Source organism: Ruditapes philippinarum, unplaced genomic scaffold (assembly GCF_026571515.1).
Source record: "Ruditapes philippinarum isolate M1 unplaced genomic scaffold, ASM2657151v2 ctg1137_1_1_1_1, whole genome shotgun sequence".
In the NCBI taxonomy this organism is placed as follows: Eukaryota; Metazoa; Mollusca; class Bivalvia; order Venerida; family Veneridae; genus Ruditapes; species Ruditapes philippinarum.
In genome coordinates this window covers 123,377-144,658 of record NW_026854891.1, presented here as the reverse complement: position 1 = coordinate 144,658, position 21,282 = coordinate 123,377, and the positions used below count along the sequence as shown (strand labels likewise).

Genomic DNA, 21,282 nt, shown 5'->3' with positions numbered 1-21,282 from the left:
AGGCAAGGCAGAGTTACGGTTCTTGTGCACTGCACTTCTACTCATGAGATCTATCTACTTACAAAGTTTCATGTTGACATCTCTTATTGTTTTAGAGTTATGTCCCGGACAAAGTTCAAAGTGTAATAATAAACAAAGGGCAATTACTCCAAAATTATGCAAGATATGGTAATGGTTCTTTTGCACTGTACTTCTACCCATTGAAATCTATCTACTTACAATGATTCATGCTGATGTCTTTTATAGTATTAGAGTTATGTCCCGGACATTATCGAAGTGTAAAAATGAACAAAAAGCAATAATTCCAAAATTGGGCAAGAACGACTAACGGTTCTTTAGCACTGCACATCAACTCCATGAGATTTATCTACATACAAAGTGTCATGTTGATTCCTCTTGTTGTTTCAAAGTTATGTACCGGACAAGAATAGCGGACAGACGGACGGACGGACGGACGGAAAGACGGACGGACGGATGGACGGACGGACGGACGGACAAGGCGGCGACTATATGCTCCCCCGAAATTTTTTCGGGGAGCATAAAAATTGTGTTGCAATCTCAAATGTACTTACATGTATTTGTGTGTGTATTTGAGTTTATTTATACTCGCTACCGGTTATATGGGCGAGTCCTCCAGTATTAGTCATTTTAGATTTTGGAGGAAAGTGCGAGATACAGATTCGGAAAGATGCCCCAATTCCAGAAGCTTCTCCTGGTTTTTAGCGTGCCAAGTGTTAAAGCACTCGTACACGGGACCTCGATTTAAAGTCTCATCCTAAAGACTGATAAGTAGTTTTAGTTGGCCAGCCCGGGAATCGAACCCACAATGTCGAGATCACAAGTCTCGCGCTCTAACTGATTGAGCTATGCGGGCTGACTCACATACATGTATGTATTTGTGAAGCAGTTAAATACTAAGTTGCTATGTCGCTATGGAAAGTGTAGGCAAAATAAACAACTGTTAAATAAAATTGTTATAGAAACATCAACTATTTTTGTCTTAATTGATATTAAATTTTATTATTAATATAATATTAATTCAAATATAATATTGCAGCATGTGCAATATCGATATTGTTCACTCTCTTTTTTGCTGCAGGTGATTATAATAATACATGTATTTCTATCATGTTAACAATATTTATATCAGAAACAATACCATTTATTGTGAAAGATTTGCTATGGACATATGAAAAAATCGGGTGTACGTTTACTGATACTTCAGTCTGTTTCTGTATGGTTCTGGATTTAAACATATTTTTGTGGATTCATTGAATATTAAAATTAAAGCTGAAAGGTAATGTTTATAATTCCTTCCCAAGAACGTTAAAATCTCAAAGTTATAATCAAAACACCTTTTCCGTCAAGCACTTGTTTAATGACGCGTAACAAAATAATTAGCACGCATACGCATTATGTAAATAGGCGGAGTCCATTAAATCGGCATATTTAACGTATAAATTTAATACATACAGTTTCAGCACTGTTCTGTTCTGTGTGGTAAATATTTCGGCAACATTTAAACAAAATAGAGCGATTTCATTGGCAGAGAAACTTTGGCGAACTGTAAAACACAATAATGTTGCAGAAAATTAGGAAACCATTTATTATTTATCTGTGTTGAAAAGTCAAGCCTTCCTCTGTGGGTCGCATCGCTTACATTGATAAGCCATTGATTACCAAGCCTTGGCGAAGGCGTTTTTTCCCTTTCGTTTTGAAGTCTGCCCGTGTATCTGTTTGTCTTAAGCTTAAATGCTTGATTTAATATATTGATTTTTTTCAGGTCATATTTCTTTGATGTATTTTATTAATATCAAGCTAATTTTATCAATTTATTATAAACTTTTAATAGCAAAAAGTATAAAAAGTGATATTGCTTCATTGGAAGTAGAAAATGTAGTACAGATTAGTTTTGTTTTTTCTCTGGTAAATTCAACTACAACAGTGCCACTTACAGCTTCTGCATTTAACATTTGAGATTAAAATAATCATACTAAAGAATAATAATTTATAATTTTAACTTGTAAATCATTCATTTTTACCAACTCGTCGTAAGTTTATCATACGTACTTAGATGGGGTCAATGACGACAAACGACCGGGAGTGTCGTCATTCTAAGTGGGTGAGGGGTCACAATTCTTTGCGAGGGTAATTGGTGGTTTGACCTGAGAGTGATAATATTATGAACGGGAAGTCCATATTCTTTAAAGAAATATAGGCCGAGGGCGGGCCATAATTCCATGGGGGTCATGTATTCCGTTACCCGGGAGCAATTTATTTTTTGTTAGAAAAAAAAATCAGGCTATTTGTAAGATTTTTTTTGTATTCTAAAATTAGTTTGAGAAAGAAACATCTTATAATTGAAGTTATCGAGAGATTGTCATCAAATAATATATGTTATTTATTATATGTCATATTTTCATTTTATTAAAAGAGAATTCTTTTCTAAAACAAGTTTTAAAAGGTGTTTATATGACAACATTTATGTATTAAATCTGTTAAAGACTGTTTTATAAATAGCAAACATCATCACTAACATCAAAATAACAATGTCTTCTGCAAAAAAAAAAAAAAAAAAAAAAAAAAAAGGGAATTAAGTAAAAGAAATAAAGGAAAAAAGGAAACATACCGTTAGAAGTCGTAGATGCCAGAATTGAGCATGCTGTTACTATATAAATTATCATGTCTGTCCTTGGAGCAACTAAGTCCATAACATATCTATAGGTGCTGTTCTTTTCTTGTACAAAGGATTTTGTTAAATATACAACACCTTAAATAAGCCACTAAAACTAATTGTCCTTAAGAGTTATTTCTTGCATTTGTTACATACAACTACATAATTAATACTTACTTTCTATTCTTCCGTTTATAAATCCTGATTATAATTATAGATAACATTAAAGAATGTTATCTAATAATATGCAACACGTTGTTTCGTTTATATACGGAAGCGAAGGGAGGGCATATGTTACAAGCGCTTGACGACTTTATTGTTACAATTTGTCGATTGGAATTTTCAAATAAATATACATATTTATGCTGAATGGTAAACGCACAATCAAATTCATCGTTATTTGCAACAATGCATTCTGTTATCTATAAATAACTCTACAACTCTATATGGAGGATATTGAATGAGTGTAAGTTCAATACTGAATTTATTGCACGAGTTTAATAAAATTATATTATGCGAGCCTCTGGCGATAATATTATTTTATTCAACGAATTCAATAATTTCAGTAATGAACTTACACGAATTTAATATTCCATTTATCACATACCCAAAATAAAGACCGTTTAAAGTGAAAAAAAGAGTCAATTTTCATTGAAAGTTCCTTCAATATGGTTAACATTATGTGGTCGTTCCATGCACTCGTTGCTTTACGGCCTTTTCGTGAAACTGCAGATAATTCTAATAATGATGACTGGAAATCAGCGGTGTTCCGAATGCGTTTTTTATATACGGAACGTGCCAAAGTATGCCGAATCTCCACCAATCTATGGGGGTTATACAATACAACTTCAGAAGAGCGACCAGCTATAGAGCAATCACCTTTCTACAACAAAGTTATGATGTTACCCAATGTTATGCTTCACAATAAATTTTACCTCTGTAGAGCGGCACTCCTCAACAGCAGCCACAATCTGTGTCTTCCAAAACAATGTTGTTCTTAAAAGGTTGTACTATATTTCCTGATTAACAGATTTTACTGATTTATCATCAGTGGAAACTATCAACAGCTTACCTTTCTTTTTCTATTATATGCTTTTTTAGCAGTATTGAAAATCACGATAATTACCGCTTATTTTCGGCGAACACGTATTGTGGTTCGAACGAGATTCCGTACCATGTCACTTCATTAAAAAAATAAACAGGTTAATTAGGAATTTAGTTTTCAAACATACAAAACTCGCATTGATGACATTATAACATACAATTTTTTTTTAATGTAATAATAATTTTTGCAGTCACACGCCTCCACTTAAAATTGTGGTGTACGGAAAAACGACCGGATAAAGCGGATGGTTGATTTAAATGGCTAATTGTAACTAACTATTGCTTATGTATTTGTCTTGTAAATTCATTTAAGTTGTAATTTTTCAATCGATCAATGTAGTTCCATATAGGATTGTTTCAGGTTTCCAATGATCTTAGCTGTTTCGAAAAGTATATCAAATTAAACCCGGGAGAAGTTTTCCTCTGACGAAGTGAACGAAGATTTGTTGAAAATTGAACTTCCAAACCATTAAAATGCTCTACCATTCAGGTTTCTTGAAAATGTGTAATAGAAATATGTCTACCCGGACCCTATATGTTTCATTCGGCCTTTGGCTCTATCTCGGATATGGTGTTCGCTCGTTTTTCCGTACACCACAATTTTGAAGTGGAGCTACAGTTTGCCGGCACAGACTCTAAGAATGATGTGGAACCTCTAGATAATTCAACTCAACTCTAATATTAACATTTGAAGATGCATGCCGACAGTATTTATTCTAGTCTGAAAAACAGCTAGAGACCCAATACCTGCTTATATCTATTTTAAAGTTTTAACATCCTACTTACTTCTACCTTCTTACTAGGGGTGCGAAAATTCTAGGTCCCAGCATGGGAGGTAGATAAAATTAGATTCATTTTTGTTCAATATAAATAGCGGAAAATATTCAACAGTGTATATATTTTGTAGATCGTCTTGTTATAAAATTCTAACATTTGTTTTACACATTACACTCAATATGTATTTTCTATGTTGATACGCCCCTGAGATATTAAATATTAACTTTTTAACTATTTATAAAGGTACCCGTTTGACAACCGTAGTATATACACAGAGAGATATTATTATAATTATGTGAATACTTTTACAGCAATGAAATGTTAGTATTTTTCAACTACATAATTCTATTATCTGATATTTACGGGTAATGGCAGACACCTCTTAATATAAATATTTTAACGCCTCTGCTAATGGTTTACACTATTTGAAATGGAAAGCCTACCCGTTTAATGAACCGTGACCTATGACTGACTAATCAAAGTAAGGTGCGAGTCATTAAGGGGAAGTAATTGATTCGGGAACACAGTGGCGGACAAAATCAAGTGAGAGTCTTTTCTTTTTTCTTCACACATTTCTATATCACATGTATAAATGTATTTATTCTTTAAATGGCAAGCTAACTTATGTTAAAACAGTTTAACTATACTTTACAACTGATTATGATATTGATAATAAACACAAACTAAGCCAATTAGAAAAATAGACGTCAGCGTTCCTCTTTTTCTATGGAACGACACATCTGTCTTAATTCACAATCATGTTCAGTTTTGTTTAATATTTATACATGTGCGTTACATGAATAATACAAAAATAAATATTCACATAGAGATATAGTGCAAATGGGTCGGGCCACAGGTTATATTTTAACAACTTTAAAAGCACCAGCCAATGTTTTATATATAGTTTCATATTTATTCACGTACCTTTCAAGTTGAGATTGCAATTTATTTTTAAAGAAAAAATAAAGTATTCATTTATTATTAAATAATATAGGTATTAATTAAATATTGGAAAAAGTCATACAGGGGGAAAAGTCATGTATATAGGTAAAAACGTCAGTCTCCCACTGGAATGAAAAATACTTAAAAGCAATATAAAAATAAATGAATAAAACATAACAAAACAACAAAACACACACGTAAAACACTATCATGTACATCGGGGCGGATCCAGGGTTACAAGTAAAATTGTGATTTTGTGTGAATTTTGAGTAATAACTACATGTATTTGACAGAATGTTTCTGTGATTTGAAAAAGTTGTACATAGCTATATAATATTTACAAAAATGATGGCGGGGTAGGTGGTGGGTTTAACGTGGAAATCTGGACATTTAGGAGGTGGAAAGAGAAGATATCGGCAACAATGGTGGGGTGGGGGCTGTTTATTTCATTTCGGAACTGCTATTTGATCGGCGACGGAGCTCAGCCCGGTAGTCAGTATTTGACTCTTTACTTCCATTTTACATATAAATTATATAATTTCATGCATAACAGCAATAAACAGGGGAGGGGACAGGGGTGAGGTAAAAGGCATTTTCAAGCACTTGTGGTCATTAGAAACAATTGATCGTAATTTCGGAAGGTAATTTTGGACTCCCTCTCAAAACTTTAGGCCATTATCGATTATAAAGGAAATATAAATAAATTGATCAGTGTTAAACTAACAAATACATAATGTTCCTTCTTATTTGTGTTGCTAATTAAGTCATCAGTTTTGACATTCTTACTAGACATACATAAATTTATTAAAACATGTTTATAAATTCATATATTTCAGCTGTGAATATGGTCACGCTCTGGCAGAATAATAGGTCTTTTGAAGAGACAAACCTGCATATGTTGCAAAATGAAGTTCTGTGTGACGTCACATTATTGGCGGGAAGCAACAGACAAGTAATCAGAGCTCATAAATTTATTCTGGCTAGCAGAAGCACAGTATTTTATGCCATGTTTTGTAATTCCTCCGATAAACTAACTGATACCATCGAAGTCGCCGACGTAGATTTTGAGGTACTAAAGGAAATTGTACGGTTAGTAAACAAATTTGACTACACAGTTAATAATTATCATCGTTATAATGTCAACTTTCTATGCAATACATTTCCGTTTTACTGGAAATAATAAAGTTTAATAGAGATTATCAATGCTTACGCTATGGTTATTTTTCCCATGCACAAATTACGTTTCGCTTTAAATTTTCTTATCAGTAAAAGGTCCTCCGTGACCGAGTGGTTTAGGTCGCCGACTCCGATTTACTTAAATGCCCCCCATCACTGTAATATAAACGTATATATTTGAGGGGTTTATGCCAAAATCTGAGCTATGTCCGTATTTCAGAAGGAACATATATTTCTGTTTTAAAACAACATCATAAAATAGTTTCTGATACAGGTGTTGTTGAGTTTTTGAGTAATGGTACATGTGATAGAGCAAAATAACATTTTATTAAGTTGCAACGTAATCAAATTCTACGGTTTTAGTAGAGAGCAAAAACTCATCTCGGTAAAAGAAAAGTAATACCAGAACATGCTCTAGCAAGATTGAATGCCACTACATAAAGAAAAAAGTCATAAATTGCCAAAACGTTCTTTATATCAATAGAGCAGTTAGGCAGAAACAGATGAACACATAGCATTTAAAAACATGAGAAGTATGGCTGAATCAATTAGTGTAAATTGAACATCCGGTAACTATCACGAAGATACCAAAACGTCATACATGAACCTGTTTCTGACACAAGCACTGTCTATTTTCTTTAAACTCGGTGTAATAATAACAACAAAAACAAACAACAAAAATACAAAAAAAAATGGTAATAATCAGGCATTCTAAATTTTAGCATATTTTTGTTTTGTTTGTAGTATTAAGCATTCCAAAGTAGTTACTCTGTGTCAACATTATTTAGTCACACTCTGAGCCATCACTTAAGTTCTCTTGTATGTCAGGTTAGGCAATCTTTGGAGATATGTGTCGAGAGTGGACTGTTTTAAAGTATTGTGTAATCCAACTTCTTCAAAGCTGCAAGTGTTCTCAGAAAATCTTTCAAAGTAACCACCTATCTTGAATTTCAAAGCATGATCAATATAAACAATTAAGAATGTTTTGCAAACTCCATCATCCACGAGCCACATATTTTCGTTTTTCCTTTGCAATGTTGTTTTATTCACGGAAGGTTTCGTCTTTACTTCATTAATTTTAGTACATTGTACATGCAATCGTCTTCTGTCATTCATAACTAGCTGAATCACACCTGAAGAAACTGCATTTACTGCAGTCTACTGGCTTATGTCCTTGCAGCCACTGATTTGCCATCTCCAGAATTGAACTTGTTACCTGAAAGTTTCAGGCGTTTTCTAATCCTTTCTTCCAATTTTTTGGTGTAGGTTTTCTTTTGCAACATAAAAAGGTTTTCCCAGGTGTTACAAATGCAGCTTGCTTCCTCAGTGATGTGTTATACGTTTCTTGCAGCTGTCGATCATCGAGCAGTGTTCCACTGGAAACATCTGTTATTGATGTCGCTATAAAGATGTACTATAAACACACATCATCATGCACAATTACTCCTTGTATAAATATGTATGCTAGGTTAATGTCATCATTGCATTCAGTCCAGATTACAATTTGGCTTAATAGTGATAGTGCAAGCAATCACTTTTGGCGTCAACAGTCATTTCAGATATAAGCATTTGATTTTAAGGCCGGATTCTGTTATTTGTTAAGTTAATGTCAGATAAATTGTAACTTTACTCTATCATCCTTTTGATAAATCTGGAAAAGTACCGCTATTTTGTATATACCGTTACTGTACACAGTGCTGAAAATGGTTTTGAACTTCATGCTGGTGTTTCTATGCCAACAACTGATAATGCAATGACTGCTTATGTTTTGTTACTTTCTGCCGATGTTTTCTTACTGCCTGCCTGCTGATGTTTCGATTCTGAACGATGGTGTTTTGTTTCTGACTCTAGTACATTCAGTCTAATGGTCTTTTTTAACACAATTTATATTAAGTATAGCTTACTACCGCCTTCTAACTCTCAAGCCTTCTAGCTATCAAGACAATCGGATAATATTACCGAGCCAACTTAATCTTTCTCTACGTACATAACTATTTGTAAATGCTGACATATACAGAAACATAATACAGTCTCAACCAGGTTCTATAATAACATGTTTGGACTTGGCATACAAAAACAGTGCTTGAAAGTTTTAAGTTAACCTACATATTGACATAGCTTGCTTTGGCCGAAATAATTTGTTACAAGTATTTGTATCGCCGGAAAAACATCTACCTTAAGGATGTTTGGCATTTTGAAATAATCGGAGAATGATGAAATTGCTTCCTGATAAAATGTACTATTTGTGATAGAATGTTTTTGGTAAATATAACGTTGAAGCAAGTGTTCACTTATGTCATTATATTTAGGGCGAAAAACAAAATAAAAAAGATAAAAAAGCCTTGATAATGTCATAGATATTTAAGATAAAGTCATGCAAATTGATGCAAAATACGCAGAAAGAAAAAATGGTAACGAAATAATGACCAAATATAGTGCATAAAAGGTTTTGGCAGTAACTAACCCCTCGCACTGTTGGTTCATATTCCACCGGAGACCTTGGACTCTTTCAATTGAGAAAACTATCCAACTAGCTTGCGGAAGCTCAGTGGTTCTACCCAGGTTCCCGTTCATGTTTGAAGGTACACATGAGGTCTTCCTCTACTAGTAAAGCTGGAACGTCAGCGTACGACTTGTGACTTAATATCCAACAAAACAAACACTGACCAGTAGATTCCAGTACAACGAATTTCTAGTACACACATTATTCAAAAAGATAAAAACTTAATGGCCTCAATTAAATAAAATGTGGTTATGTGATACAACAAATAATTGTACAACTAGTAGTTGAACTTTATAAATAATCATTGTCATATTGCGTGTGCTTGTATTTAACTTTTAAGGGGTCTTTTTTATATGATTCATACCTATGTTTTGTTTTGTTTTGGGTTTTTACGTCACATCGACACAGTATAGGTCATATCGCGACGTTCCAGCTTTACTGGTGGAGGAAGACCTCGGGTGCCCTTCCGTGCATTATTTCAGGCACGAACGGGTACCTAAGTAGAACCACCGACGTTCCGTAAGCTAGCTGAATAGCTTCCTCACATGAAAGAATCCAAAGTCCCTGCCGGGATTCGAACCCACAGCGGTGAGGGGCAAGAGGTTTGAAGTCAACGACCTTAACCACTCGGCCACGGACGCCTTCATACCTATGTAGTGCTGGTCCACCTTGATCATGATAATTCTTCTCACTGTTGCAGGTTTATCTATTCGGAGAACTGTGACATTAACTCAGACACGGTAATGCCAATACTTACTGGAGCTAAGAAATACAATATAAGTCGACTAGAAGAGAAGTGTAGAACATTTCTTATTGATATTCTATGTGCGGGAAATGTTTGTACAATTTTAAAGAGTGTGCATGATTTGGAAGAAAAAGGGCTGGAACAAAAATGCTTATCGTTTATAACAGAAACCGGAAATGACGTACTTACTAATAACGCATTCGCGGCTCTATCAAAATCACTGATTCGAAAAATAATTATATCAGACACACTTCAATCAGACGAAGGGACAGTGTATGAAGCGTGTAAAAAATGGGCTGCTGAAAACTGTAAGAGTGATATTAGCAATGCTGAACCTACATCAACGGATTTAAGGAACAAATTAGGAGATTTAATACATCTTATACGGTTTCCGTCAATGTCCTTTGAAACATTTGCCGCCTGCGCGTCAAAAGACGATATATTAACTGCTGATGAAAAGGTCAGCATTTTTCAATGTATTGCTAACAAATCTACTCCGGCGGATTGTAAATTTTTAGTGAAGGCACGAATAAGGAAACCAAATGTTAAGAAAGATCGTATAATTATAAGACGATTTGTAGATGCCCCTAGTAAACACTGGATGTATAATGGACTGGTAGATTCAATAAACTTTATTGTTTCAGAGAAAGTAAAATGTGATGGCGTCAGTCTGTTTTCACCAATAAATGTTGGGAAAGTGGTAGGAATTGTTCAGTTGGAAAGTGCAAAGTTTGGCGTTTTATTTGAAAGAAGAGTAGAAATTAACTACAACGCATCTGAAGTGAGCGAAGAAGTGTTATTTGATGATGGTGTTGAACTTATTCCTGGAGTGTTATATACCCTGAAATGTGAATTCAAAGGTCCTTACACATATTATGGGATTGGTGGTCGAAAAAATGTTTCTGAGGGAAATATAACTGTAACATTTAAGGAAAACGATTTTAGCCAAAACGGAACAGACTGTCATGAGGGACAATTTCACTACTTAATTTTTCAAGCAGTTGGCAATGACTCATGATGAGATATATTAGATTGTATTAGAATTCCATTCAGTTTTGACATTGTCGTGTAAATATATTTAATTACTTCACGTTATTTTATGAAGGTATCTGTGCTAATACATTCGAAGATAATTACTTGTGTGCTTGTTTATTAAAATGTTAGGTACACAAAAACTGACAATTACATTGTATCAGTAAAAAAACTAAAAATGTAAACCTAGTTTCATATGAGTTCCTTTACCGCACTCAAAAGTCATATTCCTTTGACCTTTAATGATCTCTTTGTATCAACTAAATAGAACAACAACAAAACCAAAATTCTGAATATATAGTATATATTGTATCGAGCACTTGGGTAAAGATTTTACAATCCATTACAATTCAACAAACATATATATAAACATATACCAGTATACTAGTAAATTTATTAATAAATATACATCCATCACTTTCATAAATGATACAGTATCAATTCAAACAACTAATACCAATATATATATAAACCATAAACATGTAAGCATTCGTATTGTTACTAGTAAACATATTTTCCCCGAACTTTTGTTAATCAACAAATTAAATCCATGTTAAAAATTACTGCGACTGTAAAGTATCGATACCCAAAGCTGAATGACTTTCAATTACAATTCATAATGCACAGTAACTCGTGCATACGTAATTAAACAAAACAACTTCTGATTGGTACATTCAAAAGATCTATCCAATCCAAAGGAAATTATTTAACGCCTAATTCGCTTCACTTAACCGGCGGAAAATATATTAACATTTGTAACCTCTTTGGAGATATATGTTGGTTTAATATTAACAGACCGCTTGGAGGTATTAGATTTACAAATGCTGAAAATAAAACCATTTCTTAAATTGAAAGGAAAAGAAATATGCATTTACTTTTCTAAATTGCAATGTATTGATATAAAAAGGCAACCAATGTAGCTAAGCATGTCAAATTTGTTACACAAATTGATTGCCTAGACGTTCATACACAATTTACATGGAAATACATGTAAAATGAATACACGCTTTGTTAACAAATTCCTACACATAATTTCATGGCGACATGAGTTGATGCGGATAGCATCGTTTAAGCAGGCATATTCTGTCGGCATGGAGTATTGTTTTTGCAACAGGAACATTCAGCAAGAATGCATGAGGTTTATAAAACTTTTTTTTAAGTTTAGTCTCAAATCTCAGGATTTTCGTTGGTCAGTGTCCATTCAAAGCTAGTTACTGACCAATCAAATGCTGGAGATCTGAGCTTGAGCTTAGAAAATTTCTTTTCTACCTGGGATCAAGTTGTCAAGCAAAATCAAAACATGAGAAGGAATATTTTGCTGCAACAAACTAGGTTTTTTGTCACAATTTCAAATAAGTGTTTAATCAGAGTGGTTTCGAAAATGTAACCAGTAAACACTTGGTGTATACTGGAACCACCTTCTTACTTAAACTCGTCTAACACAACACATGCCTTGTAAATGTTATATCAGACAAACTATACACTTGTTTCTGTGAAAGTTTTACAGGTTAAGGTTTGACCGTTTACAAATATCATTGTTTCAATTAATCACATACTGAAATTGGAACAATATTATTTGTTCAATTGTTTTTCAATATTATACGGTCTGAAAGGAAGTAATCAAGAATGCTTTCTTATATCTAATGACACTGGTCTTCCTACAGCAATTCATGAAGAGGTAGCGCGAATGATGACTTACCGAAGTCAACATAACAATGATTGTTGCATTCTCAATTTTATTACCCTTTAAAGATCCTGTAACACAATTTTTTCATGGTTTTATTTCATAAATATAATGCTCAAATTAAGATTTGTCAATATTGTAAGTTCCAATATGCATTATTTATAAAGATTTTACCGAATTTAACATTTCATGTCAATAAAGGGAGATAATTAGAAATTTATTTTCTATAAATTCTAAGTCAGTTTTTCCAATAAGAAATGAATGCATATGAGTCATTTATTAATATAATGTGCACAAATATTTGCGGTATACATTTTACATATTCTTCGATGTTTGAAAATTGTTTTATCTGCATAATTATATACATATATAATTCTTTGCAAGTGTGGTATACACAACACACAGTAGCAATATCAATCACAAAACATACAGGATCTATAAACAATAAAAATTGCTGAATGTCCATTTTCAGTATGTAGTAACAAACGTAGATATGAAAGTGATCGATGTGCATCTTCTATATGTTAAGCAAATAACTTAATCAAACTAGTCCACTGCATATGTGACATGATGATTTCACGCATACTATCTATTAAATACATATAAACGTACATTATAAAAATACATAAAAGATTAAGTAACTATTTGATCGCCAGTCAGCACAAAAAACAACAAAAAAACAATGTTCCCATCTTTGTTGTCAAAAATCAAAAACGCTAGTATACATGACAGAACAAAGACAAAAAGGTATATTTTAGTTTGTAGATATAAAATAAGTAAACGTTTGCAGTTAGAAATAAAAGAAATATTCGAGCAAATCCTTATAAATTTGAACTACGCCGTTGTTCTGAACATTATCGGTTGTTGTTTTCACCAAGGCAGATACTATATTGATCACGGAACACCTCTGGCAATCTATTTAGGAGGTATCCTACAACCATGGTCCCCAAAATTTACCATGCAAATTTGGGTCAGCATTTACATCCGAAGGCTGGTTTATCGTCGGAACTGAGGTTTTATGATAATGTTGTAATCTGTCGAGCATGGTTTGTACAACATTTGGATATTTATCTGATACATCGAGTGTTTCGTAGGGATCCTGCTGTACATTGAACAACCATACATTTTCTGCTCCTTTACGAAACGTCTCTGACCAGTGTCTGGAGCGAGGTCCCTGCGCTATTCAAGATGTTATATGAGATATTTAAATTGGGGTAATTGAAATTGCGATTTTTTTTTTCTATTTTCTAGACTTAAGAACAGCATGCATGTACAAACATTATTTATTTTATATAATTATATTTGCACCAATTTAGAAGCTTAAAATGCTCTCTTCAATGGCATAAACTGAGACATGGGACGACGTAAAATCAAGTATGCTTCAAGACATTCCTTGATGTTTTTTAATAGATATGTACACATACACAATCGTACAAAAGAATATGCATATGAGCCGTGACATGACAAAACCAACATAATGGCTTTGCGACCAGCACGGATCCAGACCAGCCTGCGCATCCATGCAGTCTGATCAGGGTCCATGCTGTTCGCATAAAAACTCTATAAAAAATAGAGAAACCAATATCGAACAGCATGGATCCTGACCAGGCAGCGCGGATGCGCAGGCTGGTCTGGATCCATGCTGGTCGCAGACGCATTATGTTGGTTTTGTCATGACGCGGCTCAATTATGTACCTGGATATCCGGTGATTAGTTTCCAGTCATTCATACGAATTGCTGCTTTTATTCTTGTATCAAAGCTGTTGTTAAATAAACGTTTACCAGTTATAGACAGTGGATCGATGTTAATCAAAATTTCGCTTCTTTTATTGGGCGTCCTTTTACTGAAAAGGGAACAATGGTAGACAAAATGTACAATCATGAAAATACATCGAAACCACTCAAATAAAGTCAAATAAGGAAATCTGGAGAGACTATGGTAGCATATTTTTGCCATATGTTAAACATTATGTTATCACTTTAATTATCAATATAGTTAGTTTACATGCTTATAAGATATACTAGTATAACATATACATGTATTTATATCTTGTTAGGCGGTGACATTTGAAGACAATGAGAAGCACAGGGGATTCTGTCATTTTTTTCCTTTCCCACTATATATATAATGTAACAAGGGAGACAACTCAAAATTGCTCAATTTATGAAAAAGTAAATACAACGCAGTATACAACAATTTTTTTCTTCTGATTGTTGGACATTGATGAAAGAATCGATAATTTCAAAAAAAATGACTCACTTTGTTACATTGACAAGATATTATTAAAAATAACCTTTCATGCTTCATTTTTACACACGTTCGTAAAATTTCGGTTCGTAAAATTACACGTGTAAAACGACATCTTATGCAAACGTATGCTCATATAAGAAAGTTTAATCATGTAATCGGTTAAATATCAATCATCCACCACCATCAATGATGCAATCATTAACTTCTGGTACAAATTATTGTAACAATTTATGTTTGTTTTGATAATTTCTATCCTCGGCTTCCATTTTGATGTTGCCCGTATGTTCCAATGCGTAAATCCAACTTCTGTTAGTAACTGTCATTTTCATTGGCTAATGAATAATAATAATCCGGATAATAACGGCATATAGCCGCGACGAATAGCGGTTTTTTCATCAGCCAATGAAAATACTCGAAACATAAACACACCTGCAAAATGGACGACAACTTGACAGCCAATTTAAATATTGAAATGTTAGCTATTTCCTGCAATGTTACAGGTTTTAATGAAGTGTTTGCAGTAGAACTTGGGTAATGATTCAATCATATATTAACTTATACAATAACTTTGATGGAATGGACGATATTTTATACAGTTTACACGTGTGAATTCATTTTACGAACCCGTGCTGGTAGTGCGAGGCCATGACTTGTATCCCTTGTTTATATATATAGATTTAATAAAAAAAAAAAAAAAAAAAAAAAAAAAAAAAAAAAAAAAAAAAAAAAAAAAAAAAAAAAAAAAAAAAAAAATGAATCACGGACATTCCCTTGACAGAAGTGCGAGGTGACTGATCCCGTTTTATACAGTTATACGCAAAATGTGCATGTATATATAAAAAGTATTAATCATGACATTTTTCAACAGAAAGTAAACTTGATAAAAAAATATTTATACGAATTTAAAACACAAGATAAACCTTATAAATATCTGTAACACACAATATCGCGTACCAGTATAAGTTGGTTTCCGTGAACAAAGATTATATAAATAAAAACATGGGTTTGTGTGTAACAGTAAAAATATCATCCCAAGGAAAATACTGTTACCCGAGGCGTTGCCAACAGTAACAATAACTCAACTATCCTTACTTTGCAAGTTGAACACAAACACGTGACCAGGTTTTAATGCTGTTAAAAAGGACTGTTACTCTGTAACAGAGCAAATTTCTTAGTTACACTTGCTTTTACAGTAAGAAAAACTCCCAGTGGCCTATGAGAACTTAGCATTTACAAAATAAGTGAGGGGTAATGAAATGGAAGGTCCTTACTGCGAACGTCCATTACTTTTAAGAAATTAAAATAACAGCATTTTCTTTTGGCCGTATTGAGTCTTTAAAATAAGCAACTGTTAAAAGGGAAAATATTCTTGCTCACATTATAGTATCCCATTGGTCATATCCATCTAGTGTTATATCTATGTCTCCTTTTGCAAGGTTTACCAAAGTTGGAAACAAGTCAGTCACGTGAATCAGTTCAGTGGATATAGCTCCCATCATTTTCTCGTGTAGCCATTTACTATACATAAAGCCAACAGCTCGAATACCTCCTTCGAAATATTGACTTTTGTAACCTCGAAGTGGTGCATTGCTACCAAATCCACCACGTTCGGCTCCGTTATCTGTAAAGACCATATACTTCGTACAATATAAATTTTAATTAGCGATATTTTTTTTCGACACATAAGTCAAAGGTTTAAGCAAATTTATGACCAATACTTACCAGTTGTGAATACGATTAACGAATTATCCAATAATCCTTCTACAATCAATGCTTTGGTAATATTACCAACTGCCTCGTCCAAACATGCAACCATCCCTGAAATCTCATTTCAAAAGTTATTCAATTTATTTCAATCATTGGACTTTCTTTTAGTTTCGAGTTTACAATAAATTTTGTTGAAATTTACAAAGTAGAGGATTACCTGGTTATTCTAAGTAATACTTCTGAGTCATCATAAACTATATTTACAAGTAACAATTACATTAATTAATATAACATTATTATTTCTCTATTAATTACGGTGAAAAAAGTTATATATTCTATAGTTTCTGATATTTTAACTTCTAATATAGGGCTTTACTATGTGACCTCAAACATAATTTTATTCCTCAAATATTTGAATATTTGAAAAAAAATCTACATAGTCTGTCTTTTTGATCACCCAATCTGTTCTTTTTTGAAATTCTATAATTTTCAAGTATAAATTATTTATTGAAGACAATTTTAACAAATAAAAGTTTTTCATATTTCAAACAATTCACTTAAGAAAAGAAATGTTTCAAAGTTAATGAAAGGTTACATGAAATCATACACCTGCATAAATTCTTCTTTTCGTTTTTCCCATGTATTTTTGTCTGATATAGTTATCAGGAACTTGCATTGGAGAATGCGGAGCTTGGAATGGAACATACAGAAATAATGGCTGAAGTTGAGGAAGAAACTATCATGAATAATAATGAATATTAGGTATACCGAGGTACGCAAACCAAGGCACAGTTAAAATGAAAATTACACCATTTAATTTCACCAATCTAAAACACTACCAAAGTATATAAGTCACAAGAAGGAATAACTGAGAATTGAGTGTTGTCCATATTACCATTATATAGCAGTTAACATAGATATCAACCATTTTAAGCAAATTCAATATTCAAAATAAAGAGACGGCATGGTCGAGTGGTTGTTCCGCCGGACTAGTAATCTTATGATCGCTAGCCGCATGGGTTCAAACCCCGTCTGGGGCAGGTCGTTTTTACATTACACTCATTACTCAGTACTGGTTGGTTCCTGGATCGGATTCGAAAGTGTGTCTTTAAGCTTGTAGCTTCCTACACAATCGAACTAGAAAAAGTCTGTATAAACCAATATTCAAACTAACAGCACTAAATGGCAAATACCTGAGTTTTGTTGTGTTTTTGCAAGATGTCAACGACCCTCTCAGTAAACATATGGGTAGAATATCTTCCATTATACTTATTTACATCAGCAGGTTCCAGATCTTCCCTTAAATCGTATCCATGATATTTTTGATGTAATGCAATATGTGTGAAGTAATCCATGTGACCGGTAAGAAAACCTGTCATTTACAATAAAATCGGGGGGAAATGTGTTACAAGTAGATCCTATTTTTATCAACGAATTATTCAACATGTATATCATTTTGAAATTTTAGTTCAAATGCTTTGATATTTTTTATGATATCGAATATGAAATAGTCACAGAAGAAACGTTTAAAAATCAAAGTAACTTATATTTACTGAGATACTCGTCCCTCTTGAGAAACGTACCGAAAAAACTGTCGAATCCTCGGTATGTAGGCATATATTCTTTTTTAAAGAATCCGAGATGCCACTTGCCGACAATATGCGTAGCATATCCAGATTCTTTAAGCTTGTCCGCTAAAGTTGGGCTATCTAGAGGCAGACCAAATGGCTCGTTTGGCCAAATAATACCATGTTGCAATCCCGTGTGAATCTGCAATGCAGAAATGTGTGCAATAATTGTACATGTACTTCTGCAGGGATGCGTTTTCTTTTATTTCAAAATAACAAGCATAATCCAATTGAATACAATGACAGTTTCCTGCATGGACTTCTCCTGAGAAAATGTCAAAGCATCAGTCGCAATCGAAGTAATATCATTGTTTCTTCTTATAAACGAACAAAACTATACTATATTATTACTGAATACAAAATGTATAGTTTGACGACAAACTGTAACACTTTGAAGTTTTTGTGTCAGGTTATGAAACAATGTCTTGAAGTTTTTGTGTCAGGTTTTGAAACAATGTCTTGAAGTTTTTGAGTCAGGTTTTGAAACAATGTCATATGTCTGTATGATATTGTCTACAAATGACCATGAAATACCGATTAGGTTGCAATCAGCTGCTGTTATGCTGGATAGAGCTATTTTATATAACTATAATGAGCGGTCCAAGGCAGTTTTGTTGAGAAATCATATAATTGCCCAAACTACGGGTCTGTTGTAGGACAGGTGTGATTATTTTGACGACGATAGAGTTACTGACAAATCATAAAAATGTCTTACTGTCTAAAGACATAATTTTATTTGAAAGCTTACCAAATCTTAAAAATCTATTTACTGTTTTCTTGATTAGGCCTAGAAAAAATGTATAAGATATTTATATTGAATGGTCAGCAAAAGGTTACATAAACGTTTGAATTTGATTTTATAAAGGTTGTGAAGACGTCGGGTTTACAATGTCTTAAACGTTTTCAGGTGTTCATGTATGCAACTTCGGGGTCTAACGTCAGTACAACGTCGATACAACTGCCTTTGTATTAGATGCAGTCCGTTTAGCACCTTTAGTCTAAATATTTGTTTGGAATAAGCCTAGACAGCATGTTACTTAATTAAATAAAACATTTTTCACACTAGATACTAGAATATTCAACAACATGTTTTCATTTCTGAACGTTTTACACCTTGAAAACTAAATGTGGGATACATAAAATCGATATGTATGCCATGACTAATAGGCTGAAACAATCATACAGCCACTGATACTAAGGTGATTTACGAAATTATAGCTGGTAGTTCCATTTAATGATTGTGAATATAAATTGTAAGACAACTCTGCAAATATTCAAAATAAAGATCTAAGAGAAAATTCTTCGAAACCAGTAATATCAAAGGATTGGTGTTATTGAGACTTCTCATGACATGGAAAATGCAGCATCTCTCAATCACCCCATCACCGCCTTAAGTGGTAATCAATCATTCACAATAAAAAGTATTGGCATCGAAGTGCCTAAAGGCTCGGAGGGGTACAATATCACCGAGGAGTACATCGGGACATTTTAACACTAACCAAAACTAAAAACAGATAACTAGCCCATAAGTGAATTCCCCTTTCGGGGATCTTCCTTGTTCTAACCTGGTATCTGCCGGTGAGGAGCTGACTTCTCGTTGGCGTACATACAGGCTGAACATAGTAATTCTCTAGCCTCACTCCGGCCAAAGCTAACCTATCAATATTCGGCGTGCGAATATCTGAACCATGATATCCGACATCATTGTACCCAAGGTCATCGGCAACAATTAATATTATATGTGGCCGTTTAGGATGTTCATCTTCAACTTTTGGTTCAATAACATCTCCCTTTCCATCACTTTGAGTCACGTCACTTTTTAATTTTTTCTCGGCTAATTTATTTTTGACAGTGTTTACGAAGATGACACTATCGGCTGAATTGTTATTTCTCTTTCGTTTTAGATACACGTTCGTTAGAGGAACAGCAAGAGCGGTGATAATGATAGTCGTTATAGACAAAGATATGATATTGCGCTGAAAAATGGAATAATAATTATAATTTCGAAGTTATTTTTAGCATACTTTACGCGATACCGATATATCAGGTCTGATACGTTTTAAGTATTGTTATAAGGAAAAGGTGATGTCACCTGGTCATTTATTTTCAATTTAATAATAATACATTTGATACATTCCTGAAAATTATTAAAAAAATATACATGAACGTAATTATGTGCCCAAGCCAACGTTTAAACTATAATGAAACATATGGTCTTTACCTTCATTTTCCTTTTTCTTCTTTGAAACAAATTATATATAGACCATATTAAAGCATTCTTAGTCAAGTGCATATCTCTGCAATATAAACATAAAACATTTCACACCTTAAATTTATGAAATATAACGAATGAACATTCAGCGTTTACACCACGTGATGTTCCAATAGAAATCACACCTAGTTTTCATTTTCAGAGTAAAAATTATATGTCCATATCAGATGCATATCGTACCCCATATATAGCCTCGTTTTCGTAGTCTGGGCATATAAAACATAGCCTCATTGTCAAAAATCCTTATTGTATTTGAAGTTACAAAGTTCTGTCAAATTTGGCATTTAGATGACGAAGGTTTAAAAATGATAATTTCAAAAATCTATATTTCAATTTTACATGATTCAAATTCAAATATATTAAAGCATGCATATTGCAGTAATTAAATGAGTACCTTAAGGATTACTATCCACTTTTTCAAATAATTTGGTTTTCACGACAAACGTTTGTTTTCGCGCATGGTTATATACTTCCTACACATAATCCTTGTACAGACAATAACGGTTTTAACGGATCTCTTTGTTTCCAGATTTTTAATTTGATAACAAAGTGCACCAGCTTTCAGAAACCTCCGTTACATAATCTATAAAGATAAAACAAAAATCAAAATCAATCTGACACTGATTGGTATTTCTATTCTCTTATTTTAGTTCTTTTTATAGCAATAAGATTGTGTTTTAAAGATTAAACTCAAGATGGTACATAAGATAAAATAAGTCGATAACATGATGTTGTAAACGTTATGTAACATATTTTATCTATTTATTAAAGCAGCATGCCTCCAGAT

The 21,282-nt window shown here is 33.2% G+C and overlaps 2 protein-coding genes across 2 annotated transcripts; one reads left to right on the top strand and one right to left on the bottom strand.

The window, feature by feature from the left end:
- The first annotated feature begins 4,989 nt into the window (after positions 1 to 4,989).
- On the top strand, positions 4,990 to 11,143 carry LOC132741435 (BTB/POZ domain-containing protein 6-like). Its single transcript, XM_060729592.1, has 3 exons — positions 4,990 to 5,098; positions 6,334 to 6,586; positions 9,877 to 11,143. Exons 2-3 carry the CDS (start codon positions 6,342 to 6,344, stop codon positions 10,937 to 10,939), a joined length of 1,308 nt encoding a protein of 435 aa, XP_060585575.1. The 5' UTR covers positions 4,990 to 5,098; positions 6,334 to 6,341; the 3' UTR covers positions 10,940 to 11,143.
- An 88-nt stretch (positions 11,144 to 11,231) lies between these two features.
- LOC132741433 (arylsulfatase J-like) lies at positions 11,232 to 21,086 on the bottom strand. The gene is made up of 10 exons (XM_060729591.1): positions 20,890 to 21,086; positions 20,445 to 20,520; positions 19,789 to 20,199; positions 18,179 to 18,365; positions 17,789 to 17,967; positions 17,205 to 17,313; positions 16,611 to 16,706; positions 16,266 to 16,509; positions 14,333 to 14,481; positions 11,232 to 13,816 (listed from the first exon to the last, which is right to left on the bottom strand). Exons 2-10 carry the CDS (start codon positions 20,514 to 20,516, stop codon positions 13,569 to 13,571), a joined length of 1,695 nt encoding a protein of 564 aa, XP_060585574.1. The 5' UTR covers positions 20,517 to 20,520; positions 20,890 to 21,086; the 3' UTR covers positions 11,232 to 13,568.
- Positions 21,087 to 21,282: the final 196 nt, after the last annotated feature.